This window comes from Gavia stellata, chromosome 5, assembly GCF_030936135.1.
Source record: "Gavia stellata isolate bGavSte3 chromosome 5, bGavSte3.hap2, whole genome shotgun sequence".
Classification (NCBI taxonomy): Eukaryota; Metazoa; Chordata; class Aves; order Gaviiformes; family Gaviidae; genus Gavia; species Gavia stellata.
The window spans coordinates 50,087,129-50,103,616 of NC_082598.1; the positions used below are offsets into that span (position 1 = coordinate 50,087,129).

Genomic DNA, 16,488 nt, shown 5'->3' on the forward strand with positions numbered 1-16,488 from the left:
GGCTGCTGGAAGGATGTTGGGAAGGTGCAGGCTCCAACCCTGCATATCCTGTGCCATCAAGAAAGGGAGGATGAAGCCACTGAGAAGAGGGTAGAGTCGGTTTGAGTTGGTAAAAACCCTGGGGGTACTGCAGCGTTCGGCTTTTCTCTGCAAATTATGCAAAGGCCCCTCCTGGCCCACCGCAAAAAGGACTTGGAAAGGCAGGAATGCCTTTCTTGAAAATTTAAAAGCAAATCACAACAAAACCCCCTCTCCTCAGGATGGAGACAGTCACCCCCCTCCACGGGCAGTGCCAGCACACAGGGCTGGCAGGGAACAAGGTCCAGGACCTGGCCCCCAAAACAGGGTAGCCTGACTCAAGTGAGGGGGGGAGAAGGGAGAGAGCCAAACCCAAGGTCTGGGCAGCACAGCTGTAGGCACACAGGCTCACACGGGCTAGGAAGTGGACCGACAGAGAGGCCGTGGAGGACAGGGATAGCAGCCCTCACGTTTTGGAAGAAAGGACTCTTTCGACATCAAGGCAAGGCAGCCCCAATGACCGCAGCGGGGATGTCTGGGGGAGTTCGGGGCAGCTGACCTCTACTGCCCTGAGACAAACCTGAGAAGACCTCCAAAGCGCACAGACCTGCACAGGGTTGAAGGGAACGCAACCACCTGGGCCCTAGGTTTGCATGAAGGTGGTGCAATTTTTGAAGGTCATTTGGAGCCTGGAGCTACCTATGGAGAGGGATCAACCTGGTGTCAACCTTGCGGTCACTTCTCAGTCCAAAAGAGACCATTCCCTTTCCCGGGGGTACATTCACGACCAGGTTTCCCTGCAGAAACATCTTCACTTAGCGGAACTAGCATCTGTAGTGACACATCCTGAGCATCTGCTCAGATGAAGAGAAGCTCGTCTCAGAGAAGAGCAGCTGAAGCGCTTGGCCTGGCTGCCAGGGAGCAGCAAGCGCAGAGAACACCCCACCCTAGGCTGCACCTAGGGAGAAATCCCAAAGGGGGGCTTATTTGGGGGAAAATCAGTGGATTTCTGAGCTGAGCTGTATTTGCAAGAGATTCAGCAGACACATCTCCTAGGACATTTTTGAAACGAGAACTCTTCAAGTCAACTGGGAAGTGAAAAAGGCATGCGTATCAACCTTGTGCCAGAGTTAGCCCCGAGAGGGGACAGAGGCACCACCTCACCTGCAGCAGGGCTGTTTAAATGCAGTTATCAGCCACTCAGCCTCCAGCAGGTCTGTGCCACCCCTAGAAACATATCAGCAAGGTGCCCAGGCTGAGGATGAAGCTTCTTATCCCCATTTTCTGCTCTCTCGGTTGCAGGAAGATGCAAGACGGTGACCTATCTGCTTCCTGGAGGTCTGTTGCTCCTAAAAGGTTGCAGTCAGCAGTAGTACGCAGGAGAATGGAGACAACTGAATGCAAATTACGTCTACGCAATTTAAGAAAACAGCAAAACTCAATTAGCTAATGGGCACACTTAGTGTCGGCTGACACACCCATGAGCACAGGCATGTCTGTGAGAAAACGTCAGAGTTTCTGTGTGCTCACACCCCTTATATTTGAAAGCCACCTCCTAAAATAGGGATGATAGGGGAGAGAGAAAGTAGCCAGCAGTCCTGTGAGGGAGGGACGGCTAGGATGGCTGAGCAAAGGGTGGTGTGACAGGAAGGGATCACAAAATCAACAAAATGGTGCTTAAGCGGGGTCACCGTCAGCACATGCATGTAAGCAAGGAATTGCCTACAAGGCACTATTGTGGAGTAATCCTCCAAAACCTCTCCAGGAACTCAACATGCTGGGGAGCCTCTCTAACGTGTCTGTACACTAATGCATGCAGTATGGGGAATAAACATGAGGAACTAGAGATCTGCGTGCAGTTGCAGGGCTGCGATTTTGTGGTGGAATGGCTCCCACGACTGGAGTGTTGCAACGGAAGGATACAGGCTCTTTAGGAAGGACAGGACGGAAAGATGAGGAGGGGGAGTTACCCTTCATGGGAGTGAGCAGCTGAAGTGTGTGGAGCTCTGCCTGGGAATGGATAAGGAATGAGCTGAGAGCTTATGGGCTAAAATTAAAGGGCCAACAGGTAAAGGTGATGTTATTATAGTGGGTGTCTGCTATAGGCCACCTGACCAGGAAGAAAAGTGGATGAGGTCCTCCACAGAAAGGAGCATCCTTATGTTCACAGGCCCTGGTGTCCTTATGGAGGACTTAAACCACCCCGATACATGGTAGAAGGACAACACAGCAGGACAAAAGCAATCAGGATGTTCCTGGGGTGCACTGATCATAAATTCCTCCTCCAAGTGACAGAGGAGCCAACGAGGAAAGGTACTTCGCTGGACCTCATACTCATCAACAAGGAAGGGGTTGTTGCGGATGTGAAGATCAAAGGCAGCCTTCACTTCAGTGACCATGAGATAGTGGAGTTCAGGATCCCGAGGGGAGGGAGGAGGGTGAGAAGCAAGCTCACAAGCCTGGACTTCCGCGAGAGCAGACTTTGGCCTCTTCCAAGATCTGCTTGCAAGAATCCCGTGGGATAAGGCCCTGGAGGGAAGGCGGGGCAGGGGGGGAGGACGGCAGGCCAAAAAGCTGGTTAATATTCAAGGATCACCTCCTCCAAGCTCAAGAGAGCTCCATCCCCACAAATACAAAGCCAGGCAAAAATGCCAGGAGGTCTGTGTGGGTGAACAAGGAGCTCCTGGCCAAACTCAGACACAGAAAGGAAGCATACAGAGCGTGGAAGCAAGGATGGGTAACCTGGGGGGAATACAGAAATGTTGTCCGAGAATCCCTGGCCAGATTCAATTTCAGTTGGGCTTTAGCTTTCCTAACTCCAGAGAGTGAGGTGGACTGAAAACTGGCCAAATGGCCAGACCCAGAGGATGGTGATCAGTGGCAGGAAGTCTAGTTGGAGGCCAGTCACTACTGTTATAGCCCAATGGCCAAGACTGGGTCTGGTCCTGTTCAATATCTTTGTTAATGATATGGATGATGGGGCAGACTGTGCCCTCAGCAAGTTTGCTGATTGCACAAAACTGGGAGGAGTGGCTCATACACCAGACAGTTCTGCTGCCATCCAGAGGGACCTGGACAGGCTGGGGAAGTGGGCTGACAGCAAATGAAGTTCAATGACTTCATGAAGTTCAACAAAGAGAAGTGGAAAGTCATGCACCTGGGGAGGAACAACCCTCGGCACCAGTACATGCTGTGGGCCACTCAGATGGAAAGCAGCTTGGCAGAAAAGGGCTTTGGGGTCCTGCTGGACAGCAAGTTGAACATGAGTCAGCAATGTTGCCCTTGTAGAAAAGGCTAACAGTATCCTGGGCTGCATTAGGAGAGGTATTGCCCGCAGGTGGAGGGAGGTGATCCTTCCCTCTGCTCAGGACTGGTGAGGCCACACATGGAGTGCTGTGTCCAGTTCTGGGCTCCCCAGTACAAGGGAGACATGGACATACTGGAGAAAGTTCCGCAAAGGGCCATGAAGAAGATGAAGGAACTGGAACATCTCTCCTATAAGGAAAGGCTGCGAGAGCTGGGATTGTTCAGCCTGAGGAAGGGAAGACTCGGGGGGGTTCTCATTAATGTATACAAATACCTGAAGGGAGGGTGTAAAGAGGATGGAGCTCTTTTCAGTGGTGCCCAGTGTCAGGACTGGAGGCGATGGGCACAAATTGAAATGCAGGAGGTGCCCTCTGAAAATCAGGAAACACACTTTTAATATGAGGGTGACTGAGCACTGGCAGAGGTTGCCCAGAGAAGTTGTGCTGTCTCCATCCTTGGAAAAACTTTGATACATAACGGGGGCCGACCGTCTGGAAGGCAGCTTTGCTGTGAGGGTGACTGAGCACTAGCACAGTTGTCCAGAGAGGCTGTGGAGTCTCCATCCTTGGAGGTATTCAGAAGCTGAGTGGACACGGCCCTGGGCAGCCTTCTGTATGTGGCCTGTGCTTGACCCGGGGGATTGGGCCAGACGAACTCCAGAGGTGCCTTCCAACCTCAACTACTCTGTGATTCTATGAAGCTCTAATCCCTCACAGGAGGGGACACGTGCCATGGGACCACCGAAATGGGGTGACAGAGCCTACCGGTTGAATGCTGTAGCCCAGGCTGGCTGGAAGATGCACCTCCAAAAAGCCACTTGGGACCTGAGGTCTGTAACACCTTACAGGCTTTCTGGCACAGAGGGTGTGATGGATAAGGATACAGTCCAAAGAGACATACAGGTACAAGAAGGTACAGCCATGCTGACCAGATGCCCACCCTTGAAACCCACACAGGACTCATAAGGGTTTATGCCACAAATCCAAGATGACCAAATCTTCCTATTCTTTGGAGCACAACCACTTGATAATACTGTTGTGCCTCTTCCAGGGCCCACAATAAATGTTCCTACTTAAGAACACCCAAGGTCCATGAAGGTCATAATCATGTCTCCAGCAGTGGCCAAAAACAGGCCACAGGCACCTTGAGGTCTCCTGGTCTCCAGCAAACTTGCAGATCTTCTTAGGCCAAAGTTGGTGACTTTGGATTTAGCATTCCCAGACTCTTCCATGAATAACTCTGGTTTTCTCTGGAGCCCCTAGGGATTCTTGGAGCCCCTCTGCAACGTCCTGCAGCAAGTAATTCTGCAGCTTTGTGCTGGGCTGGGGGAAGAACCGTCTCATTGCCTATTTTGAACCTGTCGCTTGCTAGGTTTATTCAACACTTTCTAGGTCCTAGTTCTTGTGTTGGAAAGGCAGTGCATACTTATGCCCTCTTCAGCATACATGGATTTATCAACATTTCTTGTACTGTCCCTCAGTTGTCTCATCTTTCTTCCTCCCAGGCACTGCACCAGGCTGTTGGTGCTCCCCTGTTGAACATATTCACAGCCTAAACCAAGTAGCAGCTGACATGCAGGGATGAGAAAAGGCACTGCATGTCAGAATAACGCTGATGAGAAGACTGGTTTACAAGCAGAGCGCAATACCGTCTGTTCCAGGGTGGGTATCACCTATGGAGAAGGCTCTTGCAGAGCATGGTGAGAGTCCCACCAGCACCGAAACAGGGCAGGGACAGGAGACACCAGTCTGATCACTGCCAGGAATGCTGAAATGCCAAGGTACTGTGCCAGGCTGTAATGTGCAACAGGCACAGTACCTTGGCGTTGGTACCAACTGGCTCCCAGAGCAGTGCAGAAAAAAAAACACAGAGGAGTGGGAAGATATACAGTATGTTTCTGTGCTATCCCCTTTCCCAGCGGCTGTTTTTGCTAAGATAAGATTTGACCTCTCAAGAGCAGCATCAGACAAACCCAGTCCCCCTTAGGATTTTATCACTGGGCAATGATTTATGGAGCAGTCTAGGAGCAACTCCAGCCAAGGTAGAAAAAAAAGCAGGATCAGAACTGGATCCTGTTTGGCTTTGCAGCTGTAGCTGACATCAAGTTGAACATCTCTCTGAAAGGTCAGCTCTGCAAAAACAAGCCTGGTGGCACATTATTGGGCTGGAGGCACCAGTCACCGAGTGAAATTCTCTGTCTGGTGTTATGCCAGACAAACTCGGAACCAAAAGGGAACCTCTGCCATAAAAAAAGGAAAAGGGAACTTCTGCCATAAAAAAATGAAAAGGGAACCTCTGCCATTTTTCTCTGAAAACAAGCATCAGGGATGGGTACCAGTCTCTTCCTGAATGGAAGGGAAAGCCTTGCTCCCTATGTGAGGTTTACAGCTGCTGACCTTGTCTTCTAACTACGTGGTCCTGTGTCCTTCATTGAGATGGGTCAAAATGCAACTGGGAGTGGCTGCATATATTGTGGGTAAAAAATTTTCAGAGCAGCTGAGAGCTGGAATTTGTGCTGTGAGTAAGACAAGCTCCTACAGAATGAGTTAGCAGATGTTTTAGGTGATTCATTGTCTTCTGATAACTGCCCAGCTCCTGAGGCATTGCTGGCATGCAAAAACAAGGTAAGCCTGGGTGAATCAGAGGGCTGAGGGAAGAGTATTGGTGGTAGTTAGCAAAGACATGCACAAGTTTATTCAGGGACCAAGATGTAAACTGACACTGTTTTCCAAGGTCTTCAGTGAACTTCCTGGAAAAACTGGGTCTTCTTTGCTGCCCGATTTGGGGTGTGCCTTGGGAGCAAGCCCCTTGCTCCATCCTCCAAAGGCAGGTGCCAGTGTGAAAGGCTAGAAGAGCCAGACTGAGCCATCTGTATGTGATACGTTCTGCCCACCCTCCAAAAACATGTCCAGTGAGTCCTCTGTGCCAGGCAGCAAGAGATAAGCTCTCACTGTGCTGCCTGGATGATCCTGGGTGTCTCCAAAAGATAGGAGCACCTTTTCTTCCATCTCCTGCTGGCCTCCAGGACACATCTCCAGGTTCTTTGGCCTTGGTTTCTCCACCAGGCACCTAACCTACAATAATTTGTTTGCCTCTACAACTGCCAAGAGTATTTGAGATCTTGAGTATCCACAGGTTACTTTGGAGAGGCCAGAATAATAGCAAGGTCTGGAGGATGAAGGGGGGAGCAAGGAACTCCGTACCAGCTCATACCTACATCATCACTAGCTTCTCACTTTAAACCAGAGGTCAGACATTTGTCATGGAAGGAAAAGGAGCAGAAAACACAGAGGATTTTGCAATGCAGCTCAGCGGTCTTGCATATGTCCCAGGGCGAAGTTTGTAATTATACCTTATTCTAATTACTGCTGTAGCAGCAAAGACAGCAAAACAATGGAACAGGCATTAGCACCCAGGGCAGTCCTGTCCATGGGAAAGGATGCAAACATTCCCAGCCCTCGCTATTAAATCCCAAATTCTGGTGCTCAGGAAGCTCAGCAACAAGCTTGCAAGTTCAGACATTTCAGTAAGGCTATTTCAAATACAGTGGCAGGCCTGAGGGAGGAATGCAAGGTTGGTCAGCTCTTCTGCACATGCTGTGTTTCCATTGCACATATGAGTAATATGGGGCTACTTCACAGGGCACTAACACCTGGCCAAAGAAAAAGCAAGGACTGTTATGTCCAAGTGCAATGCAGCTGCGCTCCTGATGCAGGGGAATAACCCAGCTTTGGTGTGTATTGAATATTTTCTTTTGCAGACCCATGGCAGCATTGTCTGGAAGAGCCCTCCACAGTCTCTGGTCCAACCTCCCTCTTGGAGCAAGACTACCGCCAACACTGATGCAGGCCAGACAGCTTTGTCTAACCAACACTCAGAAACCCCCAAGGGTGGCAAGCCACCACCACTCTGAGGACCTGTCCCAGACCTGCCTCTCCTCTTGGAGGACACTTTTTTCCTAATGTCCAGGCTGAAATCCCAGTGCAGCAGGAGCAATTCCTTGCCAGTGGCTTTTTATAAAAGGGAGGGGAGAGAAAAAGAGAAGAGCAGAGGACAGATCTGAGAATTAGCAAAGCTGAAAGGTTTTCAGGTGGCCTTAGACTGAGTTGGCTAGCTCTGTGCCCAGTGTTTGCTTTGCTGATTGCTCACCAGTGAGAAAATAGCTTATATGCTGAAGAGCTAGTGATGGGCGTGAAAAGCAACTGTAGGAGGGTGAAGAGGAAGGACCAAGGGGCGGGCAAGACCATTACTGTCATTCATTTGAGGAAAGCAAATGGAAGAAACTGGTGACTCTGCTGCCTTTCTTGCATTTAGCTTTCACATAAAAGTTGAATCTAGAGGTGAATAACTCACTGAAGGGATCAATTACCCTCCACAAACCACCAAGATAAAAAGATAACTATCTGAGACTTTGCAGTCTCTCTCTTAGGCACCTACAGCCAAACCCTTGCCCCGGCATTTAGCTATGATAATGAACAGAAAAGGGGTCGGGAAATGGGCCAGGATTGCGAAAGAAGAGGTTCACGAACTTTCAGCTAGGTGAAATGTGTACGAACTACAGCAACACCCATTATCAGAGGAGGAGCTGTCTCCAGTTCCCAAGCCAGGCTCTCCAAGAACTGCTGGAGGGCTGGAGCGGAACCAAGGAAATGGCAAAGAACGAGCACAGCATCCTGTTTAAAAGGCTTGAAGTCAAGTTATAGATCCATAATTCAGTGCCTGGAAAATCGACCTGCACAAAGGATTAATTCAGAGGCACCAAGGGGCTAATAGGAGGGCTGAGAAGGAGACAACCACCAGGCTGGGAATAGTGTTGCGTACCAAGTTTCCATGTGGCCTGCAGCTTACGCCTGCTTTGAGAGGGAGCTGATTCCTGAAGGATGCTGTGGCCAGTGAGTGGCAGCCTGCCCTGAGCACCCCCAGAGAAGGGCAGCCCAGCAGCCAGCTGCAAACATCTGGCCGCCACAGCCAGATCAGTGAGAAAGTCCCATCTGAGTGGTGCACAGGCCAACACCACCAGTAGAAACCTCTCCTATCTCCCAGGGCAAGAATGGTCAGGCCACCCCGTACTGGAGGCAAGACCACCATCCTCCATACGTTCTCAGGTGCCCAAAATCCCACCCACCCATACGACAGCTTCCCACTGTCACCAGTATTAAGCCCCCCACTCTGTCAGTGAGGGCACCCAGTACATCCCAGGGCCAACCAGCAGGCAATCCTGTACCTCATGTGAGCAGCAAGTCCTGTTAGGCACTTCATACAGGCTGTGGCACACCAGGCATCCTTCTGGGAGTCAAGCAGTCTCTCTGAGCTTTGAAGCAGCCTGGCATTTTAGGAAAAGAGAGGAATTCTGTGACATTTCATAAAGAACTTTCTCACCCTGATGATTTAGTAGCAACCTTTGAAATTCAGCAGCAAAAAGTCCTCCAGAGAGGGCTACCAGTGATGCTGTTTACCCAGTGAACTTTTATTCTGAGAGGATGGGAATCATGGTGAACGGTGATATTTCCCCTCACGCACTCTTACCCCCAGCCCGTAGGTCAGTGGCTTTTCAGCCAAGTATGTGTGTTTGAACATTCAAATGACAGGTCCAGGCAGCACACACCGCTTTGGGATTGCGGGGATTGCCTGTTGTCCTCCCCGAGGGGACACAAGGCTAGAAAGAAGCAGATGCTGCCAGAACTGCAGGGTACAGATCTAGAGCAGTGGTTTTTTCCCTTGGTATAAAAGGGAAGGCACAAAGTACCCAAGACTGACCCTGCTCTGCTTGTACCTGTGCTTCATATTCTCTGTGGCTGGTGATATCACTGGCCTTTCCATGCCAAAATCAATTAGTTTTGTCTCCATTGATGTACTGAACGCCTCAAAAGTATGTGTTGATGGTATCAGGCACACTGAAGGCGGACTGTACTGCACGGATCTGACATCTTGCCAAAAAGAAAAGTATCTTCCTTTCATTTGCAAGATTTCTCTGACTAACCTGGAAGAGTCCTGTGCTTTCCTCCAAAGGGGGCAGGATCCTCCTGTGGAGCAAAACTGGGCAGTCTGTTTACTAGCAAGTAACATGGGAGCGAGACGCAACTATCCTTCCATCCAAAATGTCCACATACTTCACAAATACAGTGGGGGAATTTCCTGTCGTCAAGATGGAGGTCTCATCCCACCCATGTTCTCATGCTGTCCAATATCAGAATAAAATTCCCATAGACTAGAAGTCCCACTGGTTCTCAGTCACCAGAACAGGCACGGGACACAGCTGTCTCCCGCCCAGGGCTTTCTCAAGAGGAAAGGTTTAAGCAGGTCTTTTCTCCTGCAGCCTTGGCCATACGTCCAGTGGTTTGACCCACAGAGCTGACCAAACTGCTAGAAAATACATAAAGGCACAGTCATAAGCCATCTGCGCTTTTGTTTCAGGCCTTTCAGCCCAAAGAGATCAAAGGACGTGCAGATGAGTCATGTTTACAGTAACTAGATGAACCCCATCATGAAGCACTGCTTTTGCCTTGCCAGTTGCAACGTGCTCTGTGCCCACAGCCATTGGCATTGTCCTTTAGCTCCCAAGCTCTGTGGCCCAGGAACTGGACAAACATGCACTTTCCACAGACACAGCTTTAACCGCTCTCTGCTCCCTGTCTGAAAAGGGCTGCACCTCCAAAACCCAGCATAAAAGCTTCATGTAACCACTCTCAACTATGTCAGGATTGAGTCAGACAAAAATAGAAATAGCTGCAAAAATGCTTTTTATATCATTCTCTGAACTGAAAGTAAAGGCTCAGAAGTGGCACTGGGTAATCTGGCAAGTCCAAGTGCAGCGGTTTGGAAGTGAGGGAGTTTAATGGATGAGTGAATACCTGGGAGGCATCTAATAAGGCTTTCAACAACTCGTTCCCAGGATCTAGTCTGAATAGGGTTCAGAGTCACAGCTGGGCTGCAGAAACAGAGTGGAAACAACCTCAGCCCTCCCTGATGTATTTACTGCTCCCTGCAGGCGTTACAGGATGCTGCCCCCAAATTGCACGGGTGTATGCAGCTCCCTCATGCTGAGTTTTGAGCAGGGGGAACAGCCAAGACTCTTATGGGCCACAGGCCTGAGTATGATAAGCCACTGCTGGGTCACAGCCCCAGAGTGGGACCTGCCAGCACAGGGCTTGCGAGTCTTTGCACACCCAACACTGGTCTCCAATAACCTGTCTAAAGTGCATCCTCAGGGCTGCCGTCACCTCCATGGCCAGTCTGGAGGTTGGCAGGTCAACTGGCAAACGGAAGGCTAGTAAATCTGCTTGCAGAAGTCACGCGCTGAAGGCTGAAGAGCTGGGGCATGGACCTGCATGCTGGATGGCGACCACTGCTGCCCACGCTCTAGGGAGGACACACGGACGTCTGTTCCACATTCAGCTAGCATGGAGGACCGCAGACCCTGTCTTGCCCGGAGGGTTGTCCTTGGCCTCCCGGTGGGCACAAAGACAGCAGTGTGTGCGTCCAGTGAGGAAGCTGGGAGCTGGTCTGAGAGAAGCGCATTGCAACTGCAGCTGTTTGCACAATGCAGAGCACATCCCAGCTGCACTCACACGCTGCCTGGGCCGTGGCTTGAAAGCAAGGAGTCGTTGGTGGAGAACCCTCATTTGGCACTCTTAGAAACTCCCCCGCTCCAAATTCTAGAAGAAAAAGCAGCAAAACGGAACTGTCAGAACCAAGTCCTTCAACACAGACACCTGCCTAATGAGGCTTTCCTGTGGGATGGAGACTGAGGAGAGGCTTAGACAAGCAGGTCTAATGTTAAAAAACCCAGCATAGGCTGTTCGAGCCACCCTGCTTTGCTCTCAGCCTGACGGGATTCAGGGTTTCAGCAGAGAGGTAAACACAGGTGGCTAGTGGACCAGTCCAAGGCGCTAGACCAGAGAAAACTGCAACCCCCCAAGCGCCCCCAGGTGCCATTCCCAGCCAGTCCTGGTCTCCTACAGCAGGCAGGACACAGGCAGCTGCTAGGCTCTGCAAAGCGAATTCTCTTAAAGTGAAAGAGAGGGCAAAGGATACACAGCCAGGGTCAAGCGTTGTGCCTGCTGGGCTCCTACTAGACATAGGGCAGCCCAGGGATGCACAGCACATGTGCTGCCCTTTGCCACGTCTGCAGACCTGACTGCCACGTGGCTTGGTGTCCAGCATGGGCTGAGGCCACTTTGAACCTGAGAAGTGGTCGGGTACAATATAACTTGCATGATATGCAGGCAGTGTGGTGGTATGGGGGGGATCTTGCCGTATGTGATGCAGGTGAAGCCCCAGGGTCAGTGGGATGTAAACAGGAATTACCAGCTGCAGGCTCCTGCTAAACAGCCCTGGCCCCAGCTATTCCCTGCGTGGCAAACAGGATGCTGAGAGATCCTGCCGCTGCTGAGGACAAGCCCCGCAGCGAGGGGAAGGGGGTCAGAGTAACCCCCTCGCAAATACATGCCCCCTGCCCCTAGTCTCAGTGTCATGAGCTCAGCAGACAGCGTAGGGGTAGAGCTGCCTTTGTGCAGGGAAGCTCTTCTCCTCTCCAGAGCCACTTTTTGAAAGCTCAGCTGCACCCAGGAGTCTGGATCAGAGTAAGGATCACAGAGGAAGCTTTGGAGACTGTTGCGTGCATGTGTTCCCCAGCTGTGGCCATTTCTGGCATCAGGCAAGGCCCAGCTATTACACCAAACTCTACTCAATTGGTGCGATAATGGCGTAACCCAAAAGCCACTAGATCCTACGCTGAGCCACTGTCACCTACGAGACACTAGTACTTGTCCAGTCTGGGGTCCCGTCACCACCAGTGGCTGGAAGCAGACACCTAGGGAGGCAGGCAGGCAACAGGCTGAGTACAGCAATATTGCCCTGAATGCATTCCCAGCCCTCAACGATGCAGGGTGTCTGAGGCTAGAAGCAGCAATTCAACACTCAATAGCCCATCATGGATTTTTTTTAAATTTTTTTTTTCCTTGGAATCAATCTCAAGCTCTGACCATCCTGCCACGGATCTTTTCCAGTTCCAGTTAGCTCAAGGCCTTCTGCTGCTCCTCCAATTTACAAAGGGGGGGTTAAAAAATAATAATAATAAGATGCAAACCAACTCAACCAGGCCCAGATAAAGTTTCCATCATGTTCTTAAAGAGATGACTTTGCCAAGGTAGGAAAAATTAAGTCGCAGCCCTGGAGAAGTAGGAAACACCAAGTAAGGTGGCTCTCCCCCCCCAGCAGCTAGGGAAATGTGGGAAGGAAGGCAGTTTCAGCCAGACCATTTTATCTCTGAGACCAGATGACTTTAAATGCTTCCCCAGAGTTTGGAAAGGGCGATGCTCTGCTTTGAATTGCTTTTCATACCACCTCATTAGAAAGTAAAAGGGAAGAAATGAACAATCTATAACTTTGTGGCATCGGGAAACAGCTCTGTTAATGCTGTTTCCTTCCCCAAGTTTACTCAGGGCAGGTCATCCAGCATCAGGGCCACATCACCTAATCTGCTTATCGTTGCCCTACAATTAGGAGCCTGGGCACCAGGCCAAAGGGCAGATGCATCCTCCTGGGCATTATTAATAAATTGGAAAGGGCCAGGTTGTTAAACCTGATCCCAGTGCTTAATTGCAACGGTCCCAGCACCCAGCTTCTACGTGCTGCTGCAGATCCAAGCAGTGGCCACCTCCCAAACCCAAGCCTGTGGGAGCGAGGGCGGGAGGGGCAGAGCATCGCTGGGGGAGCAGACGAAAGGAGAAGGAAGGTGCTTCAGGGAGAGGCACCCTAGGGCAGGCACTGCAAAGCCCAGGGTGGGGGTACCTGTGGCACCCTTTGCATCCCGAGCAGCTAGGTTTCTTGGACTGTCTGGGAAAAACGGGGGCAAATCTGACAAGATGCAGAATTTCTCCCTTTCCAGCAGGGCTGGCGCACACCCCACCTGCACATCTGCGATAGCGAGCGAAGCCCTCACCAGCCACTTTGGGCTCAGGGCTTGCTGCCACCTGCTCACAGCTACATGGTCCACAGGCGACCACTGCTTTACCTGCCGGCATTGCCACAGAGTTGTGTTTTGTCACCTTAGTAAAAACCTCCTGAGCTCAGGAGGAGCCAAATGGCACTGACAGGCCCTCATCCATGGCATCCAGGCTCACCATACCACCCAGCTCGCTACCAGCCCTCTCCCTCTGCCTCCCTCTGTCCCAGGAGGACTACATCTTCTCACAGTCAACTTCTACCTCATGTCCAAACGGCAAGGAAAATACAGCATCCTGCGAGAGTCAGGACTAGAACATTTCAGGCTCTTGCAGCGCCTGCTCCCGTCAGGGGTGGAGGTCCCATGGCAGAAGGCAGCCTTCGGCAACACGTCGGGCAGGCAGCATTTGGTGTGTTGATTGGACCCACAGCTCCAAGGGCACTAATGGGTGGCTTGGCACAGAGTCAGCAGCTGGAGTGGGGTAAAAGGTAAAAAAGTTAACGGGACAGAAAGAGAAACAGCAACCCCTAGCTTAGTTTCTCAGCTGCTTACGACAAAACCAGGTGTCACCAGTCTGGAGCTACGCACAGCCGGCTGTCAGCATTGCTGCCCTGCAGATGTGGCTGGGGATTATGAGCCTCTGGCGGAGTCCAGCTGGTCCCTGCCTTCCAGCTGGGCTGAAATCCAGTGATCAACAGCTCCGCAATCCATCCCTGAAATGATCTGGGACCCACAGAGCAGAAGGGCTTCAGGGGCACTTGAGGAATAGCTGTAGGATGGAACAGTGGGGAAGAAAGCCGGGGAGCAGCTGATGCAGCACAGTCCCATCCAGCCCTTCAGGTGGCCAAGGCCACGAAACCAGCACTGTGAAGATGCTGTGGGACACACATGCAGCCTTCATGCAGCCTTTCCTCCAGATCCGCTGGGGTTGCTCATCCCAAATTAATCCACAGAGGATGCTGCCCTCTTTTGGGCTCAGCGTGGCTGCCAGAAATTCAGGGAAATTGGGAGAGGTCTACGACCGGTGCTTTCTGGAGCTCAAAACCCCACATAGGGGTTCTCAAATGTGGTGACTTCCCATACCTGTCTCAGTGGACACGCCAGGGACTTTTCCCCACTGAGAGCCACCCTGCCGCACCTGTGGGTAGCCTCTGAGCGCAGCCTGGGAAGGGAAAAGCAGGACCAAGCTCAGGAGCGGTCCCTGAAGGACAGGAAGATGCTTGCTGGGATGAAGAGCGGGAAGATGAAGGCCAGGGGCTGGGAGGGTCTTCTGGGCCTGGGGGGGACCAATAGCAATTGGTCCAACCAACCTGGGGGGTCCTTACCAATTCTGAGAGCTGCTAGCATTTCATCTCAAATAACGATTTTCATAAACCAATTCAGTCGATAGTAAATAAGTTCACAGTCAGTTTAATTAAGCCAGCCCTAACAGGGTCCTGTGCTTCCCCAGCAGGGAGGAGTAGGGGCCGAGCACTGCCAAGCCCCAGGGCGACGCTGAGACGCCCCAGTGCCACCTGCAGCGCGGGGACGGCTGTCTGTCCCCGGCACCCCAGCCCCGCCACCTGCACGGGGCGAGCGGGGGCCCGGCCCTCCCAGGCTCCCGCGGCCCTGCAGCACCCGCGGCTGGGTGCCGGCCAGCCCTGCCTGTGCCGGGCTCCTCCCTGCCTGCACTTCCTCCTGCCGCTGGCACCTCCCCACTGCCCTGGGCACGGGCAGGACGGCGGCCCGCGCCGGCTCCCCGCCGTACGGGGGGGTCTGGGACTACTGCCCTGCCGCGGGATACCCCTCCCTGCACCGACCAGCCGCGGGGCACCAGTGCCACCTCTTCTGCCCAGGTGACAGCAGTGAGCCGCTGCTCCCACGGAGCCCCCACGGACCTCTCTGGCTCGCAGAAGTACTCTGGAGCCCACCTCACCCACCTCCTCGGCATGCGGACACCGACAGCGATGATCGTGGGGCTGGTGCTGTGCCCCTGCGGGCTCCTGCTGACGCTCACGGGCACGCTGGCACCCAACTGGAGGCAGGTGAGCCTCATACCCGACCAGCCCATTGACCTCGTCTTGGAGCAGGGCATCTGGGACATGTGCAGAGAGCGGCAGAGCAGCCATGACCGCCTCTGTGGGCAGGCGGATGAGCTGGGCTACTTCGAGCAGGTGCCCGTGCGGGTGGCCCAGGGGCTGATGCCCTCCTCGTTGGTGCTTACGCTCCTGGGCTTGGTGGTGGCTGCCCTGGGGGTTCGCTGCTGGCAGAAGGAGCCACGGCACCTCCTGGCTGGTGTAGCAGGGCTTGTGCTGCTCCTCTCAGGGCTGCTGAGCCTCGTGCCTGCCTCCTGGTACACCCATGAGCTGTGGGCGCTGCCTGCACCACCTGGCAGCACACTGGCTGTAGGCTACAGCCTAGTGCTGATCTACTTGGGAAGCTGCCTGGAGATTTTGGGGGGGCTGGCCCTCACCCTCAGCTTCCACCACTGCTGTAAGGAGCGCATGGCCCCCAAACTACCCCCCAGCCCTGTGCTGGAGGCTGGGCCGTGCTCCACCCCTGGGGCTTACCACAATCCCTGGGACGTGCTGAAGGATGAGCGAGATGGACGACACTGGGGGAGCACCCTGCCTTGTGACTCTGACCTGTAGCCCTGGCACAGGGACAGCAGTGGGCACCGGCCAGCCCACCTGCCTGGGATTGAGAGCAGCGCTGGCTCCTGCCCCTCCAAGCCATGCCCTTCTCTTGGGGCACCTCAGAGCAGGCTAGAAACAAGACCAAGGACCTGGCTTCAACCTCTGCAACCTCCTTGAAAGCCTGCCCTGCTCCAGGTCCCACAACTGTGCCAAAGCTATGCTGGGTTGAGGACCAGCCCTGGCTCCGGTCCCTCCATTCAGCTTTTACCTTATCCTCCTGCACCGTGCAGCAGCTTGGGCAAAGGCAGCTCCGGTGTTCCCACGTGAGCAAGGTACAAGTTAGCACCGTGTAGCCTTCAGAGCTAGGAATAGGGGAGCGGAGCACCTCCCACATGTCTCTGCTCAACTCAGGGCTGTGCAAACAGCAAAATAAACGAAGAGGAATAGATCTGTGTTGTGGGATGGTTATGGACTTTCTGCTAGGCAGGCTGGGCTGAGAGCCAGCGTGCGCAGAGCAAACCCAGCTCCCCCATCCTTTGCCTGAAGCAGGGAGGAAAGGTCTGTAAAACAGGACAGGTAGCTTTTATAGCACCTTCCTCAAGG

General features: G+C 52.8%; 1 protein-coding gene across 1 annotated transcript; it reads left to right on the forward strand.

Annotated features, from left to right (window-relative positions):
* The first annotated feature begins 15,198 nt into the window (after positions 1-15,198).
* CLDN23 (claudin 23) lies at positions 15,199-15,900 on the forward strand. The gene has a single exon (XM_059818199.1). The coding sequence runs from the start codon at positions 15,199-15,201 to the stop codon at positions 15,898-15,900; it is 702 nt and encodes a 233-aa protein (XP_059674182.1).
* Positions 15,901-16,488: the final 588 nt, after the last annotated feature.